Source organism: Enoplosus armatus, chromosome 5 (assembly GCF_043641665.1).
Source record: "Enoplosus armatus isolate fEnoArm2 chromosome 5, fEnoArm2.hap1, whole genome shotgun sequence".
In the NCBI taxonomy this organism is placed as follows: Eukaryota; Metazoa; Chordata; class Actinopteri; order Centrarchiformes; family Enoplosidae; genus Enoplosus; species Enoplosus armatus.
The window spans coordinates 12,785,608-12,810,903 of NC_092184.1; the positions used below are offsets into that span (position 1 = coordinate 12,785,608).

The 25,296-nt window shown below is 41.8% G+C and overlaps 1 protein-coding gene across 1 annotated transcript in view; it reads left to right on the forward strand.

Moving 5' to 3' along the window:
• Window positions 1-25,296, forward strand: part of schip1 (schwannomin interacting protein 1) — a 197,249-nt gene that overhangs the window by 55,028 nt on the left and 116,925 nt on the right. The window contains exons 6-8 of the mRNA XM_070905346.1: window positions 5,360-5,424; window positions 5,656-5,727; window positions 6,194-6,329. Coding sequence (XP_070761447.1) covers window positions 5,360-5,424; window positions 5,656-5,727; window positions 6,194-6,329 — 273 coding nt within the window. The remainder of the gene's footprint in view (window positions 1-5,359; window positions 5,425-5,655; window positions 5,728-6,193; window positions 6,330-25,296) is intronic.

Consider the following 25,296-nt stretch of genomic DNA (forward strand, 5'->3'; position numbering starts at 1 on the left):
GTTCATCGGGAAAACAAACACCAATATTCTGCAGTGCTGGAAGACGATAGAGTGACGATCCGGAATCTGTTGCCAGCACTTCACATCAGGAAGCTCATCAAGTATTGAAGAGGAAAACCAACTTAGACTGAGGGACTGTGGAGGGAATACAAGGCAAACAACAAGAGATGAGAGCAAAGACGTAGACACAAAGAAGTGGGAACACATGAGAATATATCATGTTTGTTATGTTGCAGGGAGAGATGGAGAACAAAGTGACCTTAAAGAGCGACAGAGTTGGAAATAGATTATGACTTTATCTGTGTTTTAGGCTCTTTAGATGTGTGTGCATTTGCCTCCTCTCTTTGTCTGTCACTCTGTCCCCTGAGCTGAGTTAAGGGGGCATTTATAGGAGCAGGAGAGCTATTTAAATCATGTGTGTGAGTGTTAGTATGTGTGTCTGGATCAGTTGGAGGTGCAAGGGACAGATTTACACCCCATGTACAGGAGAGATGAAGGCCATTTCCCAGGCAGGCCATTTCTCTCTTTTCTGTGTTTCTCTGGCTGGCTGGCGTTGGTCCAGTTTAATTTCTTCAGAGCCCACAGGCTTGTTCTTTCACCTCCATATCCCTTCTTTTCACCACCAACGAAGAAACCTACTTTCATATTCTCCTCCTCTGCAACTCCCTCGCCGACTCTCAACCGAATCACTTTCTGCTTCTCTGCAAAGTGCTGTATGTTTATCTCTCCCCTGCCCTTTGTCCCCTACAGCTGTGGTATCTAACCTCTCCAAGTGTCAATCACTCAGCTCCTACCTCCCCTGTCACCTGTGTTGTCTCTCCTCCATAACACCTGCACCTTTAACCTTCCTTCACAAGGTAGATATATATAGACATGACATGGACGTAGATGAGATCAGTATTTACCATTTGTACAGAATGTGACCTGACACTGTCTACAGTGATCCTGATTCATATATCTTCAAAGCGGCTGATTCAGTGGAAAAAAACACCACAAACATGTTCTTTAATAAAAATAGTCTTTTCAGAATGAAGTATTTCTGAAAAAGTCAGGTTAAGTCATTCTTTACAGTCCCATTATAGAAAATGTGATGTGCAGCCAGGTTTTAAAACATTATATTAACAAGACAATAAGACAGCAGGGACACCACACACAACTGTGAGACAATAAAAAATGATAAAAACTACAACGAGGCAGTTAAAACAATAACACTGTAAAAACAATATAACAGCAATAAGAAGTATAAAAACCCAGAGATCATATCAGAAGTGAGGTAGCATAAAGTGCAAATAAAAGGCACAGAGGGCAGCTGTTAATGTGCAGAAGCTATTCCGCATATCGATAACTGTACAGTGGCAACCTTTTAATGGTTTTGTCCTCATAGCAGGTGATCTATAACGGCGGCCTGAAGACAAGAGCTCAGAATTTTTGTGCAAAGTCAAAGATGGTTGTGTCCTTCCTAAAGACCTGCCTGTGGTAAATATCCCTAAACTGAGTTTCAGTATAAAAGAATGAAACCGTTTCTATCAAATATAAGAAAGCGAGAGTCATGCATGGCAGATCCACCTGAAAGCCCGGACTGATGGGCTTTTACGGCGTAAATAGGGGTGGAAGCTTTATCCATGGACTCCTGTTATAAGAGTTGTGTAAGGGCGAAGGTAGCAGCCCGGAGCCTGGTGGTAACTCTTCCAGACCCTGAATCCCCTCTAACCCTGCGCCTGACATGCTGCTGCGTATCTCCCTCCTCTCCGAGAGGGAGGACAGCCCATTTCTCACGGTGTGATCGAATCATCATTTTCTCCTTTTCCATCTCTCTTAATTCTGTGCTTTCTCTTCTCATCTCCTCCTCCAGTCTTGTTTTATCTTCATTTAATTTTTGGAAAGTGGGGTTCAGGAGAAAAGATTGATGAAAGAGGTGAAGATAGAGAGAGGGGGTGAGGGAGGGATGGACAACATATCAGAGGGCTCGTGGTCTGTATTTGGCTGTCAGGAGCTCTATTTCCTCTGTTGTTGTATAGTGTACTGGGGGTTCAAGGTCTCTTCTCCATCAACATATCCCTCTCTCTTCCTCCTTGCCTCCTTCTCTCTCTGCTCTGCCTGACTCTACCATAAATCCACCAACACACACACATGCACACAATCACACACACATATACACACACTAATCAATACAAGCCTGCTTGGCACTGCCAGAGCCCAAAATGACTATAGATTTTCTGTCAACTCTGCCACTAAATTATGCAAACCTCTGGTTTATGTTCCGGTACTTTTTTGGCATTCCTACTCGGGATGGGGTTTTCCACTGAGGCAGGGATGGAGGGATTCAGGTGTGGATAGCAGAAGGAGAGGCTTTTGGACGTGACCAAATACATTGTTTTTGACAACACATACAGCCTTTGGTTTAGTGCAAAATAACTGCAAAATGTATACTGCTATAGATTTCAAAATCAATACCGTGTATTAAGATTGTTGTAAATGTCCTGCTGAAGTCAGGCTTTTGTTTAAGTGGTGAATAATGCGCTCCGGATATCAGTGTTGGAATTTCTGTTTTGCAAGCACATACACACAAACATGATCAATAATAAAAACTGTGATACAAACGTAAAGAAAAAGATAGATACAGTAAGGAGTCTATCCTCAAAGTGCCATCCATAGAGTTCAGGAGGTTTTAAATACAACCTGCTGCAGATTATTGAAAACTATATATACACATATTTAAAGTTGGGATCCATAACAGTGTTTAATTAATGTTTTTGTTAATGTGAAATATTGTAAAACACATGAGAGGAAGAGAAAGGCAAATTTACCTAACATGCTCTCTCTCCATGTCATGGGAGTCCCATGTGGGCCAAATCTAACCCAAACCAAAATGATTTGACATTTCAGTGGAATCATGACATTTTCTCCTTTTGATGTTGATTGTTTACCTAAAATGATACTTAATTACAGCACAAATGTCAACAGATCATTTTTCAGGTTTAGTGATGAAGTCATGAGAAGCTCTAATATCATTATTTGCAGCAGTAATGCTATTATCATCATGTTGTTGCTCAAATCTACTACAAATTCTGCTATTTGCTATGTGTGTTGGAATGCAGTCACAGAGTCATTATAATCAGATTAACACAGTCTCTGTCTGATGTAACTTGTCAGTTTGTACCACTGGACTTAGTTTAAGGGAACACTAAATAAGGAGCTAAGTGAGGAGAGGATGATACTTGAGCTGTTGATAGAGAGGCCGATATATAAATGGAGATGCTTCCGTGTGTGTAAGGTCGTGCTCATGTGTCGGCTTCAAAGCACTTGTACGTACATGTTTGTCCATGTGCAAATTGGTATACTTTTTGTGCTTGTGCATGCTTGCTTCTTGAAAGTGTGTGTGTGTGCTTGTTTATGAGGCGGGCTAATAGTTTGCCTGGCCATGCCCGTGGCAGGGCCATCAGTAACTCTAAGGAGGAAATTGAAATGATCGGCTCATTCAGTCTCCCAGCAACTCCATTACCCAGAACCTGTCTCACACGAACACACACATCTCCCCTCCTCATTTATACCTTTCACATCTTTCCATCATTGCCACTTGCTAATTTGTCTGTCTGTTGTCTCTTTCAGACAGTCTTTATTCTGCATCTCTGACTTAATTTACTGTATGTGCTACTGTACCTCAACTTCTGCTACTTCTGCTATATAAATAAAATTGAATTGAATTGGTTATTTTAGGAAGTTCATTCTTCTTCTTTTATTTCTCTTCCTTTTGCTCTTTCTTTTCATCCTCTCTGCCTTGCTCCTGCCTGTCTCTAAATTCCCAAATGGCACTTTTTAAAGTCTGTTTAAAAGAGTCTGACTGGATGTGTATGTGTGAGAGTGATGGACTGTATCAGAGAGAGAGGCAGCTTTCTGTCCAGGATAGCATTAGGGCGGATTTGAAAAGGCTGAGGTGACATTGACTCTTCATGCAGAAGAAAGTTCGGGGAGGTTTGGGTTGTACAGAATCCACATCCGAGCCACACTTCCACACTCTCACAGATCCACTTTTCATCAGATAGAAATTGAGAGGGAAAGACAAGCCGACAGAAAGAGATGAAAAACAGCTCCCTGAAGCAGTCATTGATCACTAGTCAAAGTCCTTGATTCTTCGTAATGAGCTGCTTGTTCCTTCTAGGAGAGAGAGTAATGAGAAAAACAACGCTGCCTGCCACAGTGGAATTGGGCAAACAGCCAAACAAGATGGACCTTTTTATCCAAAAAAAGATATGACGCTGGTGTGTTTCGACAGCGACTTTGTGCTTAGCTGAAAATTCAGTAAGACAGTGTTACAATTTGATACATACATGTGCTCATTTACACTTCAAAGGGATGCCTTTTCTGAGACCCTTTCATAGTTATTAAGAGGCAAGCATGTATATCGCTCTATAATGAATATTGAACACCTAGGACCTAGTAACCACTGCAGTACAGCCATTTTTCTTAGTGCTGTAGTTCATCTAATAGATGTAATATATTTCTCAGTGCGAGTCTCTTTATAGGCCAATCTGGCATCTAATAGATGCAATATATTCTTTCATGCATACTTCATTATGCAGTAATGGAGCAATCAAGCAAAAAGTAAAATAAAAGTCTGGGGTTTTTTGCAGGTTTCACTGTAAACACACACACAGAGAAATACACTGTGATGTAGCTGGTAGCTGCTCTGTGGCCTGATGTGACCCTCTTGGCTCATCAGGAAGAACTGCTCCACTTAAACTTTGTTGCTCCCTTGTAATTGAATTAGTCTGCTCAATTATGTAGAGGCAGGCCTGTCCTCATTACACAGCACTATTAAAGCTCGAGGATGGAGCAGAAGGGAGGAGAGCAGCAGGCGAGGAGCGGAGATCGGAGCTAAAAGTCATTTCAGTGAAAGTGTAAAGTTTCATCGCCCTAATCTCCAACCTGTCTGCTACATCTGTACAACAACTGTGCCATAGTTCATGAATTATGTCCTGCTGTGTCATCTCTGCCTTGCCTGTCTGTCGATGTTTGACTCCTCTTTGACTCTCTCTGTGCTTCTGGGCCAAATGCCTGGAAAACGCTGAACCAGCAGTTCCTCCAAAGCTTACTCCACCAACTTCACAAGAAAATGTCTAACTGAGCCTAAATGCTGCCAAACCACTTGCTGCAGGGGTTCCTGAGCTCAGCACAATGATCATACATCGGCCATAAGACATTCACTCATATTTGCACCCACACAGCTGTAGGGATCGCCTCTCACTGCAAAGGCTTCTCCCTGTGTCTGCACCAAAGCCACACATCTGAGATCGTCAACTGCTTTCTTATTCCTGTCTCTTTGTCTCGCTCTCTCTGCTTGTCCCCCTCTCACACACAGGAGCAGCTGAAGAGCCTCCAGAGTGGCTTCAAGCATGTTAATGATGGAGGTTTCCAGCTGCAGAGGTGGGTTTACACACACACACACACACACACACACACACACACACACACACACAATAAACACAACACAGAGACAGAATGAGCAGCCTGCTCTTCTTCTGCTGTAAAAGCCCATTTCCCTGCAGATGGGGACCAAGCCATCTCTTTTTAATTACTGATATCCTAGACTGAGATTGGACTTGTATGTGTCCTCTGAATGTCCCCTACACCCCTTCCCCTTCTCTCCCGGCTCAGTAATCATCTGACCATGGACCTGGACAACAACATCAATATCAACATGCCGCCCATTGAGACCAAGGTGTTGATGTGAGTATTTTCTATCTAAAGCTGAAAACAAGCAACAGAAAAAAACAAACATACCTCTTATTTTTTGGTGACTTTTCTCCAATCTTCACATTTCTCTTGTGAGGTACTGTACAGTTTTGCTTTTTCTAAAAGTGATTCAAATAACACAGTATGAGGTTATAATTGAAATCACTCTTTGTTGGAAATGTTAACAACTTGTGGATATATGTATCCTGTCACATAGACAGTACTTTATTTTAAGGGGTCACAGTCCAAAAGGTTGGAGCTGTTGGTCCAAGTGGTTTTACAGTATGAGAATGATCTGAATATTAAAGAAAATTCATCTTGAGAATTCGCTGATTCTCAAGTGACCTGGTCTACTTTAATGTTAACATTTTAGCAATTTAGAAATGCATTAAAATCTAAAAGCTTTAATGCTCATCCATGCCTGTGTGTTTATATGCCGTCTCTTCATCACTACATGTAGCATCCAGCGGGCCTGGCGTGACTTCCTCCAGAGGCAGGAAGTGGAGAAGAGGAGCCCCTCCCCACCCTCCCTCTCCTCCTCTGACAAGATGAGCATGTCGATCAGCATGACGACCCTGTCGGATGGCAGCACCCCGGTAAGTCACGCCTGTGTCGAACATATTCTCCATTACAAATTCAAGGCATTCAACACTGGGAGTGACGGTGTTTCAGGAAGCTGTGTGTCTTTTGCTCGGACAGTTGAATAGAAAGGACTGCTAATGGACACATGTCAGCAGTGATTTTTAAATGTGTGCTTCAACTGTCTCAATAAGGCTTTGCATGCGCAGGCTTGTGTTATAAGTATATGACATATGTTAGGATGTTACAGTTGAGGTGTTTAGAGTTTTGTGTTGCCTTATGTGAAGACTATGAGACAGTGTCTATAGTCCCATTCCTCTCCAGCAGGGGGCAATATCAATTTCAATTCAATTCAAAGGGCTTTAATGGCATGAAAGTTTAAAAAACAATGTTGCCAAAGCATCACAATACAATTTGTCGGTACACAATTACAGTAATATGAACATAAACATTGATATGTATTTATTGTATATATACAGTATATCCTAAGCATCTATTTGTGTGTGTGAGCTGATGTTTGGGGAAGGATGAAGTGGTACAGTAGCCATATTGAAATGAATCCCCAGTTAACAGTAATGTTATGGATCATATGTAGGGAGTACTTCACTCAGTAACCATCTCTCCAATGACATTTCAACAGATCATGTCTGTTGTATTGTAATGTCTGTTGTTGTCAATATCTCTCAGCTAATTTCTTCAGTATGCAGACTCACAGCCAGCCTCTTCTCTGGGAGCAGAGAGTAAATATACAAGGATTTGGTCTGACATACAGACACTGTCTCTCACAGCAGCAGCACACTGAGAATTGAAAACAGTGGAACAGCCATTCTCATTCAGCACATCTTCGCTTCATTTAACCAGACCACAATAAATCCCCTGGATTTTCTCCACTGCGTCTGTTCTGGTCATTATAATTCTACACTGACGTCGGCTGCAGCCTTCTGGCTGAATAGCAAGTGTGTGTACACTTCTCTACTAATCTCTGAGCCTGAAGTCAACAGGCAGGTTAAATCTCAGAGACAGTTGGGAGAGTTGTGTGCATGAGCACACTTAGGTGGTACTTGTCCACTCAATCGCTACAGAGAAAAGCTTTTACACAGAAGAAGACTGTTTGATTTGGATTCTTGTGGATAAAAGGGGGTCAGATGGGTTTTGAGTGAAGAGAATTCAGAGTGGTGAGCAACTGGAATAAATGTGTACTTTTTTCAGAGCCGTAAGGTTTTCAGTAACAAGTGATGTGAGCAGCTGACGGTTAGTATTCAGGCCAAGAAGGTGAAGGTTGTAGATAAAGCTCTCTGTGAGGTTATACACACACATACAGCAAACACACACACAGTAAATACTGGTTGTGTTTGAGCTCCTTTGGGATGGCCAGGAAATGCTTAGCTCATTAACTCAGACTTTCTGACAAAAGCAGATGATCATCACACACACACACACACACACACACACACACACACACACACACACACACACACACACAGAGAGAGAGAGAGAGAGTGTTTGTGTGTGTGTGTGTGTGTGTGTGTGTGTGTGTGTGTGTGTGTGTGTGTGTGTGTGTGTGTGTGTGTGTGTGTGTGTGTGTGTGTTTGTGCGCATTAGGACCCTAAGGTCACGGAAGATAGAGGAGAGTAGCTAGAAAGGAAGATGAAAAACAGATGTTGGTTCTCCGGTTGAATGTGCTGATACTGCTGATGCTGTAGATCCGCTCCTCTCTGTTGGAAACGGAGGCTCAGCTTTGCCTCTCACGTTTTTTTTTAAACCTGATTGAGACTAACAGTCCACAGGATATCTGCTGTATTATCTCAACATGTTCTCACTTCATACACTTTCTCTCTCCGTCATTTTTTCTCCCTTTATTTGATTGTCCTTTCTTTAGAAGTAATGCGTTTGGTGGATGTGACAGCTTGAATTTTTAACAGTTTCGTTTCTGTTGACCCAGCGATACATTCTCAATCCCCACCAGGGCCTATACATTCATGGTTGCACGTACACACACACATACACACACACGTGCATGCAAGGAAGGAGACACAGTGATGTGGCAGCCATCTCTGAAGTGATTGAATTTGTAACCTTTGTGCCTATAACATCAGTCTTTGACAAACTCTTGCTGCATGACACTGCAGCATGTGTGCGAGTACATTTGTGTGTAACCACGCTTGTGTGTGTGTCAAACCAGGTCTTAGTGTGCTTCTATCAGCAAGCTATTTTTTCATCCTCATGTGTTTTCAAGAGGGATGTGTGTAATGGTCTCAGTAGTGTATGAGATAAAGTTGACATGCAACTCTTTACTGTGTAAATAATCTTTCACACTGTAACTTAGCTCACTCATTGCCATGGCAATCCTGCAAAATAGAGCGGCTCTGGATATCTCTCTTTATGATCGATCCCTCTGCTCCATAGCGACACCATGGAGGGAGGCAGAAATTATAGGTTTCATTAAAAAGGAACCTAACAAAACTCTGGCTTTTATGCCCAGATATGAATCAGCTGTCTAAATTTTATTGTTTCATAATACTGTACCGCATCAACACACAGCCCAACCCGACCACCTACAAGTACACACGCATGCACACACACAAGGGAGAGTGAGCACACACGCACAGACACAGGCGCGTGGACACACAGACCACTACAGCTTTAATTTCAGACTGTCTAGATGATAGATGTCTTTTTATAACCAGGCATCAATCAATACTGTTTGGGGACTGGCCGAATGTTTTTCTAGCAGGATTGCCACTAAATTACTTGAGAAATGAGGACGAAAACAAACATCCAGAGAAGATCTAAACCCACGCAAGATGTTTTGTTTTTTTAATTGTTACAACTTTGAGGTATTTTAATCCTGGATTTCAGAATAAAGTCCAGCTTCTTCTGGTGGCCTACATTTTGGGTATGGGAGCTGTCCATTGCCACGGTGCTGAACTATGATCTGTGGTGTAGTAGCCAAGTTTTGACACTAGAGGGAGATCCTGTATCACAGTGTTTTTTTTTATTATTATTATTCTCTTTTTTTTTTTTGGCTCTTTTGGAGAGTGACAGGACAAGTTGTAGCAAACACACATGTTGACATTTCTGGGAAAGAATAACCGCAAGATCGCAGAAGTAATATAACTCTTGTCATGTGTTGCCTACTGTGTGTATTTGAATATGTGGGAAAGGATGCTGGACACACAAAATATTTTTGTTTGTTGTTGAGTTTTCTTCAGGCCTTTCACTTAAAATATATCTAGGGCTGTGTGTGTGTGTGTGTGTGTGTGTGTGTGTGTGTGTGTGTGTGTGTGTGTGTGCGTGCGTGCGTGCGTGCGTGCGTGCGTGCGTGCGTGCGTGCGTGCGTGCGTGCTGCGTGCGTGTGTGTGTGTGTGTGTGTGCGTGTGTGCGTGTGCTGGCTGGTGAAGGGCACACAGGGGCAGGTTAGTCCATCTGGCCTGCTAAGGTGCAGTGAGACTGGGCCGAGCAGAGCGGCACCACCTTCCCCGTCTGCCAGCTGTCATGCTTCTCCGTCTCTGCCCTCTCCATCAATGCTCCCTTAATGTTCCCTTCCTCCCTCTCTTTCCTGTCATGTCATAGTTTATTTTTGCCTTTGCCTTTTCATATTTAATGTCTTTCTCTTTTTCTCGTCTCCTTCTTTATGATTCTCTCAGAGCCTCTCTGCCTCTTTCTCATTCTGGCTCTCAATCTCTGTTTCAGTGTCTGTCTCTTTATCACTCGCTCACCCACCTGTTCTCTTGGCTTTATCAGGTCATGCAGCTGCGGAAGCCTGGCAGAAGAGATACAAGAGGCTAAGCAAAGTTTGGGGAATTTTTGTGGAGTTACTGTATGCCTACTCTTTGTGTACAGTGCAGGTACATAAAGCAGTAGTTGACTCCACAGAGATAAGAGACAATCAGCAGTGTTGCACTCCCTATTCAGGTCTCCAGGTTAACTTCTAGGTCTGCTTGTGGAGTTATTCTGAAATAACCCACTGACTTTTCTGTAGCTGACTAAAATTCATCATTACACAAAGCATTAGAACCTCAGCAGATTACTGAGCCAGTCAGCACAGGCTGCGCCCTCGTGTTCATTTTCACCCATCTAAGTCAATGCCGGGTGCAAATTGTTGCCCTGTCACTGAGCTCGCGTAATTTTAATCCTTGCGGCCTTTTTCTACTCACTGTACAAGCCAACCTTTCATTACTGTAGATGGAAGGAAGCAGGAAAGGTCACATAATGTATCACCCCAGTAAGAAAGGTCTTCACACTGCGGACTCGGCATTGTTATTGTATGAATGACCCCCCAGACTCCTGTACCCCCATTCTGTTGTATTTACTGTACATTAACTTCAAGGCATACCATTCACTGTTAAGTAGACAAAGGCAGCTCACCAATCTTCAATTAGTCAACCACAGAAAGTCCCTTAATGTCACTTTGTGTTTGTTTATAGTCCTTGTTTAATATTGAGTTTATTTCAAGGTAAAATCACAATATATATTAAAACATGCATCTCTTCAAACAAAGTCAAGTCAAGTAGTGGGGGAGAAAAGAAACCACAGAGCAAATCTAATATTCTTAAGCGTAGTAAGCAGTAATTTAGTATTCATCAGATCATTATTATTACATTAGTTACAACTTTCAGACATGATATATTAGAATGAAAACAAAATGCAGCAATAACCTGTCCTTTGATGCTGCAGAAAATGTAGAGCACAGAATCTGTCCAAACTAGACACAAGGACATGCCTAGCCGTGCACTTAACACTGTTCCTAGAACTACACGATTACTCTTAACCCTCTGAGCGAATGATTTTGCTTCATATCTTTGCACGTCATGCATTTCATTTCTCAATATTTCATGAATTCCCTGACCAAGTTGTTATTTAACATCACAAACACTTATTTTAATGTTATTTTATTTTATTTTTGCCATAAAATACATTTTTGTCTCACTACCCTGTTAATAAAAAGTGGTGATTGTCGTCACACATTTAAGTTTTGTTGTACTTTTGACCTTAGCATATACATCGTGTGCCCATACATCATTGTGTAAATGTGTATGTGGTTAGAAAGAGGAGAGAAACATAGTTATATGTTAAAAATCATTATTGAGCCCTACTATGTGTAGCTAACTAGCTGTTAACTTGTAAAAGCTAGCTGTTGACCGATGGTGTTTAAGCTAGTAGAGTGAGTTGTTGAGTGAGTGAATGAGTGAGATGTCCACAGTTCAGTTTATTATCAGTTAATTAGTATAGTTCACTACAATGTTTTTGTCATGATTGTTATGATTGTGATGAGGAAACAACAAAGGAATACATGTGGAAATTGTATTTTTTTTCTATTATTTGTATTAGTATTACAAAGAAACATTAAGCTATGTATTAAATACCGCTGAAAATCAACACGGGTCATTTTTGACCCATGTTGTGCATTAAAAGGTTTTGAATATGTTGTGCATCAGAGGGTTAATTATCACAAAGTCAGCTATCAAGTCAGTGGTCTACTGAACACTGTCCCCCTTCCAAGCAATCGCATTTCCCCATAGCCTTTCCCACTTCTCTTCCACTGTGGACCAGAACATCCCTGTGATGATATATGGTAATTATGCAAATGCAACATAAGGCTTTGGAAATGAATGCTAACCCCCACCAGTCTATTCGTCACTGGAGGATGGGTGTAACTGGAGCCAATGCTTTTACAATCCTGTTACTGTAATACCAGGGACAATGCAAAAAGCCTAGGTCAGGCGATTAAGGATTCCCTTGAATTAGTTTAGGTTTATTGAAGTCTCAAGGAGGCAATTCACATGTTTTAATAATTTCTCTCATTCATTAGGTGCAAATTGATTGAAGAGGCAGCCTACACGTGGGTTTATACTCTTTCTTATTCCGCGGGAGTGATGCTGGGTCTGTAGGCTGCAGATTGAATTGACATAATCCCTCTTGTCATAATCGCTCACCTAGATAGCATGTACTGTATGGTAGCGGTGCAGGTGTGGGAGTGCTGGGTCTTCACTGTGTCGGAGGTGGGCCGGGCAGAGTGACAGCCCTGGCAGGATGCAAGAAGGCCGCTGTGACACACCAGCCAAGGTACTGATTGACAGAATCATTAGTGACCACCACCTTATGTGGAGAGAGTCTTGCTCTAGATCTAGAAGCTACAGATTCTACATACTCTTGTGACTGCAACCAACCAAATTGATTTAAGATAATATTAGCCTTTTATGTCTGTGCTGTCCAGCTCTAGGTTTCTTTGTAAATACCTTAACCCCCTGCAGACATGTGAAGGACATTCATATGACTCTTATAATTATGTATTAGGGAGATGGAGCCTTCTGTGCAATAATGTCTGATGGGGGGCAGCGAGGCCTGACTCTTTGCTAATCACCTGCCAGCGGCATGTCAAGTCGAACATGGGCCCTTTCACACCTGGGACATGTCATGTCATACACTCTCTGAGGTGTGTAATATACCTTACGTCCATGTGACATGCTGGACGTGATGTGTGTGTGTGAATGTGATTGAGAGGATGGGGGTGGAACTAAATGCACACAGAGTCTTAATTAGTCAAACCCCGGAGCAGCATGTTCTTTCATACATGAAGAAGAAAAGCCAGTTGAAGCTGTGTCAGCTCAAATAACTGTATTATTTGGCACTGGAATCTGCAGTACACCTATCTAGATGTTTGTAGGACAGTTGTTTACAAATGATAGCAGCGCTCGCTTCAAACTGACGTCATATTGTATTATCTTGTGGGATCCACAGGGGGTCACTGTTCTGCTTTGTTGGGACAGACTATAGCCAAATGGCAGGGAGTAGTCCAGGTCCAGTAAAACCCTGGGTCAAGATGGATCCAAGCTCAAACCTGTGGAGGGTATTCCTCCTCTTCTTCACTGGACATAAATATATAATCAATCTCGATTTAAAAGCTTGTATTCAGATTCAGAAAATCTGGTCTAAATTGTTGGAGCCATAGAGACTCTTGATGTTGTTGTGTGGAGGACACTCTTAGTCAGCACCCCACCTCTTTTTTTTCTCTCTGATAATGCAAGTCAAGGGCCTCTTCTTTCTAAGATAATAACTCATTATCAACATATTTGTAATTAAAAGGAAAGGTGAGCTGCTGTTTTGTATTTCAGTGGCTTATCTAGGAGCCTCTCTCTCTCTCTCTCTCTCACTGTGTCTCTCTTCTATCTTTTGTCCTCTGCCTCCTCTCCTTGAGCCTTTTAATGTCACGACACTTCAATTAAATATTAAAGTGTTTCAGGATTACGTCAGACTTGTGAACAAGCTGCTGGGTTTTTCCAGCCCGGCTTCTATATCTACATTTCCTGCTTCCCTTTTTTCCCCCTTTTTTTTCAATATCACTTTGAACTTGCTTTACTGGCATGACATGTAAATACATTTGTGTTGCCTAAAGATACAGAAATGAAGACAGTAGAAAGACACAATGATGATAATAATGAAATCTGCTCCAGTAAACAATGCTGGATCAGACGCTAAAAACATGAGCAAGAACAGTAACCTATTGTTGGTTGATGTAAATATATTTTAATCATTCTTAAGTGTATTTTTTGCAATGTGCATCATCCACAACATCCATGCCAACAATAAACTACAGTTAATGTAAATCACTGGAATAATGAAAGCAAATTTACCTGGTAAAACATCTGTTCAGTCCATTTTCTTTCTTATGGAAAACACAAATATGAAAAAACAGACTTCAAATTTGTATTGAACTCATTTGCCAGGCCCTAAGCATCTGCTTTGTTCACTTATGTTTTGGGCAGTTAATGTTCATAAGGACACTTATCATTGTTATGAACCCTGAACATATACTGTAATTTAGATATATACAAAGATACACGTCTCTGCAGATCTACGTAGAGAAGGACATCAGGGATAACTGTAGGTCACACAGGCTCATCGAAGAGCCGACACACCTCCCAAATCTCAGCAATCCAGTGTGTGGCCCTGATTGGTTGATCCGGTTTAATGTTAGTCATGTTGATGTTAGCCAAAATCTGTTGACGTATAAAAGAAAACATCCACATGAACGTTTCAGAGGGACACTTGTGTACGTTTGCTTACATGTAGACGGAGACGGATATTCTACTAGAGACAAAGACTAATACAATTTTATCATATAAATATATCATATCATATCAAATTCACTTGAAAAACCAGTACTGTATGTTTTGCTGTACTGTATTTAGCATAAGGACAGCAAAATACAGGTTGTTTCTTTGCTTCCTCTTTCCATCCTTTGCTTTTCCATCTTTTTCACTCTCTCTCCCTTTCTCATACCAAGAGTGCCTCTCTCTCTTCTCAGATCCCACAACCACCACCACATTATCTCATTGATCTCTACTTGCCCAGCAACACGGCCATAATTGATCATTAATGTGTGATTGGGGACAGTGGTGATATGTAGACCAGCAGATTGATACAATTACGAATCATCTTAGCCCTGGCATCTATTGATTGGGGTTTTGCAGAGGTAATCAAGGCCAGATTAGCCACATGCTGCAAAGTGTCAGTCTGTATTCTGAAGACAGTGTCCATGTAAGAGTCTATAAGAACTGCAAGTGGATCATTCAGCTGATGGATACAGGATTCAATTCGCTGATGAAAGCTGCTCTCCACATTCAGACAAACAACAGCCAACAGTGGGTAAGGGGATGAAGAGAAGGTACATTGGCCACCAAACCGAGAGATGAAATCCAGTCAGTCCCATTAAAGTATTCTTATAGTTTAGTATATTATCGTTACTTTCGTTTAGCTCTTCATCAAAGCAGTTTGTAACATTATGTGTCAGTTATGGTGGATGTCACATTTTGCAACATGTGGAAACTCATCTTAGTTCCCAAAGACACACTCTGCCTGCTTGTTTCTTTGTCTGTTAGCACAAAAAGTAAAGCTGCTAAAATGTTATGAATGGATTTGAATGAAAATGTGCTGCCGTGCTTTTGCAAATGCAACAATAATGTTGGTGGGCATGTAATCTACTGAGCACCATGTAGTTTGTTTTAATTTGTAATCAGTCATTTTGTATGTAAAAGAAATATTTATCAACAAACAGTGGATATCTCATTTTGGAATGAAACATGATATTTATCACATCAGGCGCTACATGATTCCAACATTTAACTAAAATCTCTGTTGTGGCTCATTAACTCTGCCGGTGCATTTGTGTTGCCATTAAAGCAACGTTTAGAAATTTCACCTGTGCAGAGATGAGGGTAAAACTGCTTCTTGTTCCTGTGAAACAACCACTGCCTTCTTATTACCAGCACTGGTGGTGGTAATGTTTTATTAATAGGGGAGTCATCAGTGGTCATGTTCTCAGCCTCACACAGAAACGCACATAGTAAGCAAGGAAGAGGTAAGGGAAAGTGTGTTGCCATTCATTTGTATGTGACAAGACTTTGCACATACTGTATACCTCGAGAACACTGTGAGATGTGTGGGCGCGTGTGTGTGTGTGTGTGTGTGTGTGTGTGACACTGGGTGTAAAAGAACAGCCTGCAGCACTGTGCATATCCAGCCTCATTTACCAGATTCCACTCCTCCATTATCAGCAGGATCATTATCCTTTCTTCTCTCTGCCCTCACTGACTCATTTCTACTGGGACTGATGGTGGCACACCAAAATATCAACACACACACGTCTCACTCTCTCACATTCACCCAGAAAGCTTATTATTCTGCACTCTTTTTTACATGTGAACCAAAAAGCCAAAAATAGTTACCTGCAGAGCATGCGTGTGCACATACGCTGTAGGTGCAAAGTTGTGTTATTTCTTGCCAAAGTATTCCTGTGGCAGTTAAGAAAATGACAAAATGAGGTTAGTGTTGCTCTTTGTGTGTGTGCACGTGTCTTCACTCCTGACATTGCAGGTCACAGTTGATGCTGCATCAGTGTGCAGCATCAACTGCAGAAGGGTATGGAGATGTGGAGATACATATCTTAGATGAGATTAAGGTTTCAACTCTGCAACCAGCAGAATACTCGCTCATTGTCTTCTTTCATGCACATGTATATCGCACTGTTGAGCATAATCGAATGCAGTTTATGTTGCGCATCAAGGTCATATATATATGTGATCATGAAAGGGGACATTTGTCTATGTACACATGCAAGGATAACAGGAAATGGAGCATTAACCATTCCCAGGCTTAGAAAAGATCAGTGATGAAGGGAGTTTGATTTCACTGCTCCTCTTGAGTTTTTCCCCTTATAAAGTATTTCTTTCTTCGATCGCATATACTGCTGCATTTTTCCTGTTTCTTGTCAAAATGACAGCCTTCTCCTGGTCCGAACACGAATTTCTGAGAAGCTCCCTATGTTGTTATTCAACTTGAACAATCCCACTGCTTATTCAGCCCTGTGAGATCCCACTAATAGTCACAGTGGCTGCTGAGGCATGGAACAGTAGGTTACACCAAACTGACTCTGGAAATATATTAGACAGCACGCATGCAACCCCAATTGTTGTGTATGTGTCTGCATGTGTGTCTGCTCCCTCAGATGTGACCATCTAAGCTGTGATTTCTATTAAAATACTGGACATGCAGTCTGTTTGAGAGGGAGAGAGGGAGGAAGTGGGATTTTGTTTCGCGGTTTATTGGTTTGGCATTTAGATACTGGAGAAATCCCGGGAAGAAGAAGAGCGGGAAGTGTATAGAACAGAAGGGAGATAAAAAGAGGGAAGGAAGAGCCTATTCACCTTCCCACTGAGTGGCCTGGTCTCCTGAGGGAAATATACTGATTTGTGATTAATGAAAAGATGGAGAAGAGGCTTCCTCTCTCTCTTTCTCCCCCTCTCTTTCTTCCTGCCCCCTTCCCTTTCTCTCTCTCTAACCTGACTCTCTCACCCAGAAAATCCATCTCGGTAATGATGTCTGTGTGTAGGGAATGATTATGGAGCAGATAAAGAGAAAATCAGCCAATAAAAGGAACACAAAAACATTCTACAGTATTATCATCACACAACCACTCTGCGGGCGAATGGAGATAACGTGTTATCATGAAGTAAACACCCGACCTCTTGCAAAACACAAAGTCACAAGCTTCTCCCGCATAACTTTCTCTCCACTTTTACAACAAGTTTGCACAATAATCGCAGCCAATTTAGCAAAGTGGCAACAAATGAGTAAGCTTTAAAGTGAGAGCGAGCTCCACAGGCTTTGAGCTTAAATGATGCAGGTAGGTGATGATGCAGTATACAGGGTAAGTTTTAGATTTTTAAAGGAGACGTTCAGATGGAGGGAATGAGGGAAATCCTGGGTTGTGTGGAGCTCCTTCATGCCTCATTAGCCCAGTAAACTGATATCAGCTTGTGATGTCCTTATCATCACCTCCGCTGCCGCCGCCGCCTCCTGTCACACAGCACTCATCCCTGTGCTCCACTGATATTACACGGCATCACTTTGGCCTCCTTATTTAGCCAGTGACAAATGGAAAGGGCAAGGGGAGCAGGGGATGTGCATGGAGGAGAATGAAGTTTGTCTTTAAACTGTACTCACAAGGAATAAGTAGGGGGGGGGGGGGGTTGAAAACAAGTGAAATAGAAGAGTTGTAAGATGTGTAGAGATGAAACAGGGGTGAGCAAAAGTATCATCATGAGAGCCACCTGGAAGATCAGAAGCCACAGTGCAACGCTGCTCCTGCCTGTCGCAAGGGAGACTTCACAGCAGCCGCGGTACGACCCTGTCATTCACAGAACGTTACTCAGGGAGAACAAACTGTTGATAGTATGTCAAATGTGGGGACAGGAAAACTGAGGCGTAAAGGAAAAGATGGTAATTAGGAAGAGAAGCAGCATTCCGCCTGACGTGCAGGATGTTGTCAAGACGAGGTCTGATTTTATGCATGATGTCAGGGAGTTTTGAGGTGAAAGGAAGTGCCCTGCAGGGGTGAGGGTCACATAAGAATAAGGGAAAGGAGAGACTTACGTTTAAAGATAATGGGATGGTTTATCAATTAATTTTCTAGCCAATCTGACAGAGAATAGCCTAAATGTCTTCCTCTTTTCCACCAGCTGCTCCTGGGGAAACCAATGTGTGTCTCTTCTAGCTTGAAGATCCGTCCAGTTTTTCCTTGTTCTGCCCAAGGGACTCAGACATGCCCAGAATACCTCCTGGGGTAGACTCCTCAGGACCATCCTTAGCTGGCACTCAAATCCCCTCCATTGGCTGGAGGAGCAGGAATTGAGCACAAAGAAATATACTGGATTTTTCAAGCTTTGCACTCTGTCACATCAAGAGTTGGATAGAGAAAAAAACTATTTTCTCCTATCAGCAAACGCAGGGTTCATGGCTATTGATGCTATTGCTTTTCCTTGTGTTTAAGCTCCACTACAGTCTGATTTGTCTGCCCACGTTACTGCAGCTGCTGTATCTAACCAGCGATCACTCAGTTTCACAATCCTATCCTCTCTCCTGAGGAACACCCCGAGATACCTGAACCCTTCCACTTGGGGAAAATGCTGCCTCCTCACACATTTAGTCTACTGTCATTGATATAAACGGGATGAAGAAAGTATTAGAAACACCATCAGTACGAATAACGCAGTACCCCAAACTACAGCCTCCAAAATAACCAGAGTTGGATCAACGCCTCTCTAAAATAGTTTCATCAAAAACTAAACATTGTAACCTTCAGCTAGGATTTATTGTTGTATTTGGCTGCATTACTTTTAGCCAGGTGTACCTCATAAACTGGTAACTCAGTGAAGAGTTTATAGTATTTGTCACAATTTAGTCAACTATCTACTTTTTTTTAAGGTTTATCAAGTATTCAGGTTGCATCTGTTTGTGTATTCAGTAATATAGTACATGTTGCCTCAAACACAGATGACTGTGTACCCTCGTTGTATACTGGATGACAGCAGACGTACTGTCCCAGTCTACAATGTCTGCATATTCACATCAACTGTCTAGGAAACGATGCTCGCCGGATTCATAGAGCAAACAGAGAATGCCTGACAGCTTTGATATGACAATGCTTTTCCCCTCACGTAGAGCTCCACGGTTTCAGAAATCAGTCATTCGCTGAGTTCACGAACTCTGAAAAAAAATAGAAAGAGGGAGAGAGAGAGAAAAGCGATGCGTGCGAGATGCGCTGTGTGGGGGAGGGAGTACGAGAGAGAAGACAGCAAATGTGAGGGAAGAAGTCTTTCCAAGAACTCTCTCATACCTGTACAACTCTTCAGTGGCATCCCACTCCTGTGGGGATAACAGAGGTTTTGCTGAGAAAGGAAATCATCGCTATTAAGACAAAGGCATTTCAACTGCTTTGTAGTAAGCAGATCTCACCTGGGACGAGCAGAGGTAGAAAGTTTAGCAGGTACAAGCAAGGAGAAGCTAACTAGTTTAGAGACAGGGAAGTTCTCCAGTTCCAGTTATGTTTTATTAATTGCGGCTCTGGAAATGAATATCTTGTCAAACATCACTTCTATAGGTTCCTTACTGTCCTACATTTGTGTTATTAATTCCTTGTCTCTTACTCTGTGCATACCAGCTGTTCTTGCTCTTCAATGTGGATAAATATTTCATTGGATGACTTCCATTCTCCAGTAGGCAGCTGTCTCCCTGCTATAAAGGCTGGAATATGGAAATGACCGGAGTCTCTCTGGCACAGAAAATGTATTCAAATCACACAACATCAATCACAATATATATCTAATACACTTCTTTACTGGCATCCCTTATTTGCATATGTTTCAGAGTCTTTTACAAATTCAATATTGTGCTCTTACAAGTACTATTTTGAATGGAGGAACACTCTGCATGCATAATGTCGCACAGAAGTCCTTATTCAACACAGCTGTGTTGGGTTTCTAGTACAAATCCATTTTGTTCAGCAAACGACGACAGCATAGTAGGCACAGCTACCATATTTCAGTCAACAGCAATAATTAAATGACAAATGACTAAGCAGACACTAATTTGTTGAACAGGAGTTGATTTGATACATTACTGCAGTCAAGGGCATAAGAAGAGTTTGGTGGTGCAAACATGTGCAGCAGGAGTGTCTGCCGAGGGACATAAATACTGATGAAATCACATCATTAAGGATATCCTGTTTTAGTCAAGTGCATTCAAATCAAGATGGATTTGTGTTTAACTTCAGATGCATTTTTCTCAACAAGGGAAGAGTTAAGTTATGTTTGTAACATACTTCGTCATATATTGCTATATAAAACATCATCTTCTAATGTTCAGTTTTTGTTGGATGCATGTAGTTTGTGGTGCTGTTGAATCGTGTTGTGTTATACTGACAGGTGTCTCTGTTATGTAGTCTACCATGATTGATATAAATGGGGTGGACAAAATAACAGAAACACCAACAGTTGAATCAACACCTCTATAAAAATGTTTCATCAAAGACTCTTCATGAAGGGAGGATTTATTTCAGGCCTGTTGTGTTACACTGCATTAGTTTTAGCTAGGTGTACCTAATAAACTGAGCGGATGTCCAAGACTTGAGAAACTGGAGACAAATACAGGCTGAGAGAGAGATTAAAAGAGTTTGACAGAAAGCAAACTTTATCATTTCAAGGCAAGCAGACACATATTTCATCAAGTCCTGTGTGAGTGCACACCGACTGACGTTAGCTTGTGTGAATGCTGGTATGCCTGCATGTGCTATTAAGTAGAACTCACTGGACCGTGCTTCCATATGGCTGGCCTCAATGCAGCCAGTGTCATGCCAGTTATGCACCAAGATTAACTAATTCACTTTTCGTTAAGGAAGATTGCTCTGCCCAAAAGCACATTTTGTTCTGTCCAGCACTCTGTTCTCTCTCGGTAATGATGGAAAGCCTGTCTACGTCGCTGTGGTTCAGATTTCTGCATGGGCTGGAGTCAGGAAGGTCCATATGTGGTGTAAAAAGAGTGAAAAAAAATGGCCGATGTTATGACATTACATGAGGAGATGTGATATATAATTGTATACAAAATCTGCCATATATGTAATCAAGGAAGTTACATGCCTTACCAACTGTATATTACTGTAAGATTTGTTGTTAGAAACAATAGAATAAAACTACATTTCCTTTGTTGTCATTATACAGTGTTTACTATATTACATTAGAAAGCAACAGCGCATGTGATTACGCAACAACAATCTGCCTTAAACACAGAAAACCCAAACAGGTGTCCCTAACAGTTTGAAGCTGTACCTGCGAGGGATTTTCCATAAACAACTGTCATATCAGTGAGCCGGTGTTCATCTCTGCACGGCTAATCATCCTGTAAGAGAGAACGCATGGCATGGTTGTTTGGATCCATTTCAACCGCATGTGCTCAACCGGCCACCATTGGAAGTGGAAATCACCAAAGGACACAGGGAAAACTTTAGACAAGCATACGGTAGGATTAGAAAAATGTGGTTTACCTTGCTGTGAACAGACGGCGCACTAATGCTTTAGTTTTAAAGATGTTTCCATCACAGGTTGCTAAGATCATCTCTTGTGACGTGTTCTGTGTATGTGTTTGTGCATCCCAGCCCTCACCCCTTGGTCCCAGCCTAACACATGTCCCTTTGATCAGCTCTGATGTTTAATTATGCTAAACAAGATAAGACTGTGTCCTCCATCTGAGCTAGAAAACAGCTGGGCATATCATGGGGAGGAATACAATGTCTTATCCCAAAAGGCTTCCTATCATAGCTGTTTGTGTTCATCTTGTGCTCCTTTGTAGAGGCTGATGTACACCAGCCACAGCACTTATCTATAGCTTTGTGCAGTCCATCAAATGAGGCTGTGTTATGTGAGGTAGCAGCGTCTCTGGATGCTTTATTAACACAGATGTTCACTTGACAGAGAATAAGACGGATAAAGAGGGGAAAGACAAAGAGTCTGCAATGGATTCTCATACAGTGTATGGAATTGTAGACTGCTGTCTTAAGTTAGATAAAGATTTACTGTATAAAACCCAGCTGTTGACAGAGATGAAAACAAATGGGGAAAGAGGGCCACACCACATTCTGCATGTTTCCCCACCCAACCCAAGACCATTCTGCATAGTGGCTACAGTAGAAGGGAGAAGGGTGGAGAGAAAATGTGAGTTATGGAATCTGTAATGAATAGTCTCAATGACACCACTAGCTGCCAGATTGCATATTTTGGCTCAATCCATCACTAAAGGAACATTTTCGACTCTTCCCCCCGCATCTGAAATATGAAAATCACAGCTCCTCCGTCTGGTTTTAATACAGAAGCCATCGATTCACTGCCCACTATCTCACCACAGCCTTAATTACATGGTATCTCATGTGCTATCTGCCCTCCCGTCTAAGCCTGGTCATCATTCAGTATAATATGAGTGAGATGAGCCCATTCTAATTAAATAAGAGAGAGAGAGATGAAGAGAGATACAAAACCAGTGTGTGCAATATGACCTGGGTGGAATAATGTCTACATTTGGCTGTCACAGGGTTTATGAACTGCTTAGATGTGGAATATATAAGTTTACTGGCAAAAGATATGAAACCAACCTCAACAGAGACTTCTGCACCGAACAAGTGTTGTTTGTTCAAATATTAAGACTGAAATATTGCACAATATCTTCGAAACTTTATAACAAAGGACAGCCAGAGAAATAATTCATCTTTTACCTCATTCAGTAAACAAACATGCACATGCACGGTTGCACATGAATAAACAAAACAAAGGCTTTTGTGTTTAGAATTGATTTGTAGTGTCTGCATGTTTTAGGAGTAAAAGATTTACCTAATTGTACTTTTTCTGCATGGTCACATCGGTAGAAATGAGAAGCTCAACAAAGACAGTTTCCTTTATAGTCAACCTAACAAGGTGACTTATAATTGGAGAAATCGATCAATTGAAATGAATGCTCTGCTGCAGGGCTGTGCTGAGCAGATTTTAGACCCAACATTGCACATGTACAGTACAACTGAATGAAATTTACAAGATCAGACATTCACACTGACAGTGGCAGAAGGCAGGAGGCACCTGCAGAGAAAGGAAACAGCACCGTTTTTTGTATGTGACAGCATACACAGCTCACTCATGGCCCTGAAACAGTAAATATCTATAATCCGTGGCATGTTCCAGAGCCCCTGCCCAGCTGCCCCCCCCCCCCCCCCCCCCTCCCCCCAACCAATCAGGTTTTCCTCCATCTGGCATCCATGTGTGTTTGAATGTGTGTGTGTGGATGTAGGTGGCCCCTGCTGGAAGGCATAGGTCTCTCCTCTCCTTGCAAGTGTTATCTCTTTAACAGAGCATGGAGCATCCTGTAGAGCTGATCAGCTGGGTGGCCATCTCTCTCACAGCGGGACACACACACACACACACCAGTCAGAAACCCTCTTTGCTTTGCTTTTCACCCAAAGCAAATTGAAGAGCTGCAGGTGTCCTTTAGGGGAAAACATGTGAAAAGGAGGGATTATGGTGAAACAACAGTGCTGGAAGCTTTTGTGAAGGCAGGTTTATTGAAGGAAGTGGTTTTCCTTTTTTAATTAATGTAATATAATTGATTTAATTAATATAACTTATACTATACTTACACTATACTTATACTTATATTATAACTTAATATAACTTATGCATCCAATTTGTTGTCCTGCATGTACTCCTAACCAAGGTCAGATACTGCAGGCTAGTGTGTTCAAATTTGACCTGCAGGTTGACCCCATTTCATACTACATGTCACATGACTGAGGTTTGACTTCCAGGGTGAGGTCAAGAGTCAAACTACTGAGTCCTTGACCTCAGGTCACCTCCCAACACCCCTTCATTGATTCATCAGAGCCCTCTGTGGATGACCTTGGAAGGAATAACAGAGAAGGTTTATGAGTTTTTTTTACCTTCCAGGTAATGTGGTTTTAAGAGCAGGGAGATATACGGGGTAAATCTCCTAGGAATGCAGTACAGTATCATTTCAGGTTGCTTTAGTTTCTTTTTATTTGAACTCACAGTACATCACCACCTCTATCCACCCCATTGCCTCGCCTGCTCCTTTGGGCTTTGTTCCCTGAGCTGAAGAAAACACACGACCATCACGGCTCTGCCAAAGACAGTTTCACAGCAAACAGTGGCTTGTGACTTCACAGTGCTGAAATCAACTCGGATAAGAGGATTATGGGACTGAGGACGACTGAACAGGACGTTTAGTGTCAGTGCCCAGAAACAGCGCGATCAGCAGCTAAGGGTTATTAGACAGCTCCTCGACTTGAAGACTGGCTCTGTCTCTCATTTACTGTCCTCGACTTTTCCCATCCTCTTCTTTTGCCTCTGTTTTCTGCCACTTTCCCGTTTCTGCTTGACCTCTTGGGAAACCTTTTCTTGCTTTATCTCCTACTAATTTACTTTCCTTCTTCCTGTTATTATTTTTGTATTTTTTTGCACTTTTTCTATTTAATTTAGTTCCATCTTCTTCTTCTGTTATTTTGCTTCTTACTTCTTTCATCAATGTAATATCATAAACTTGTCTAAACTACGGCCTGGCTAGTCATAATACTGTACATGCGTGTGTGTGTGTGTGTGTGTGTTTGGGGGAAGCTGTTTCCTCTCCTCTTTTTAGTGCTGTCGATTGTAAGCCAGGAAAATATATGTTCAGCCCTCCTGCCTTAATGTGCGTGGAATGGCTGAGTGCTGTAAAAAAGAACTGTATAATTGCACCGCATGTGAAAGGAGCGGGCAAAGTGACGATCCCCCAAGGACCCCCCAATGCAAGAGGAGATAATTACTCAGGGAGAGACAGAGAGACACAGTCGCCACCTTGTTCTCCTCATGGAGCATCAGTCGTACAGTCTGGATGGATTATGTTGTAAAACATGATATCCAAAGAAATAGAAAGACAGAGTATGTGACTGTTAAAACTTTCACTTTAGGTCTGTCTCTGTTTACTATATGAGGTGTAATGTCTGATAATCCACAGTTAACTTTATGGTGCCACGATCTATTCTCAGTTACGGAATGACTTTTAATGCCATTTGGTCTTAATGTCACAGAAAAACCAGCAGGATGTTTTGCCCTC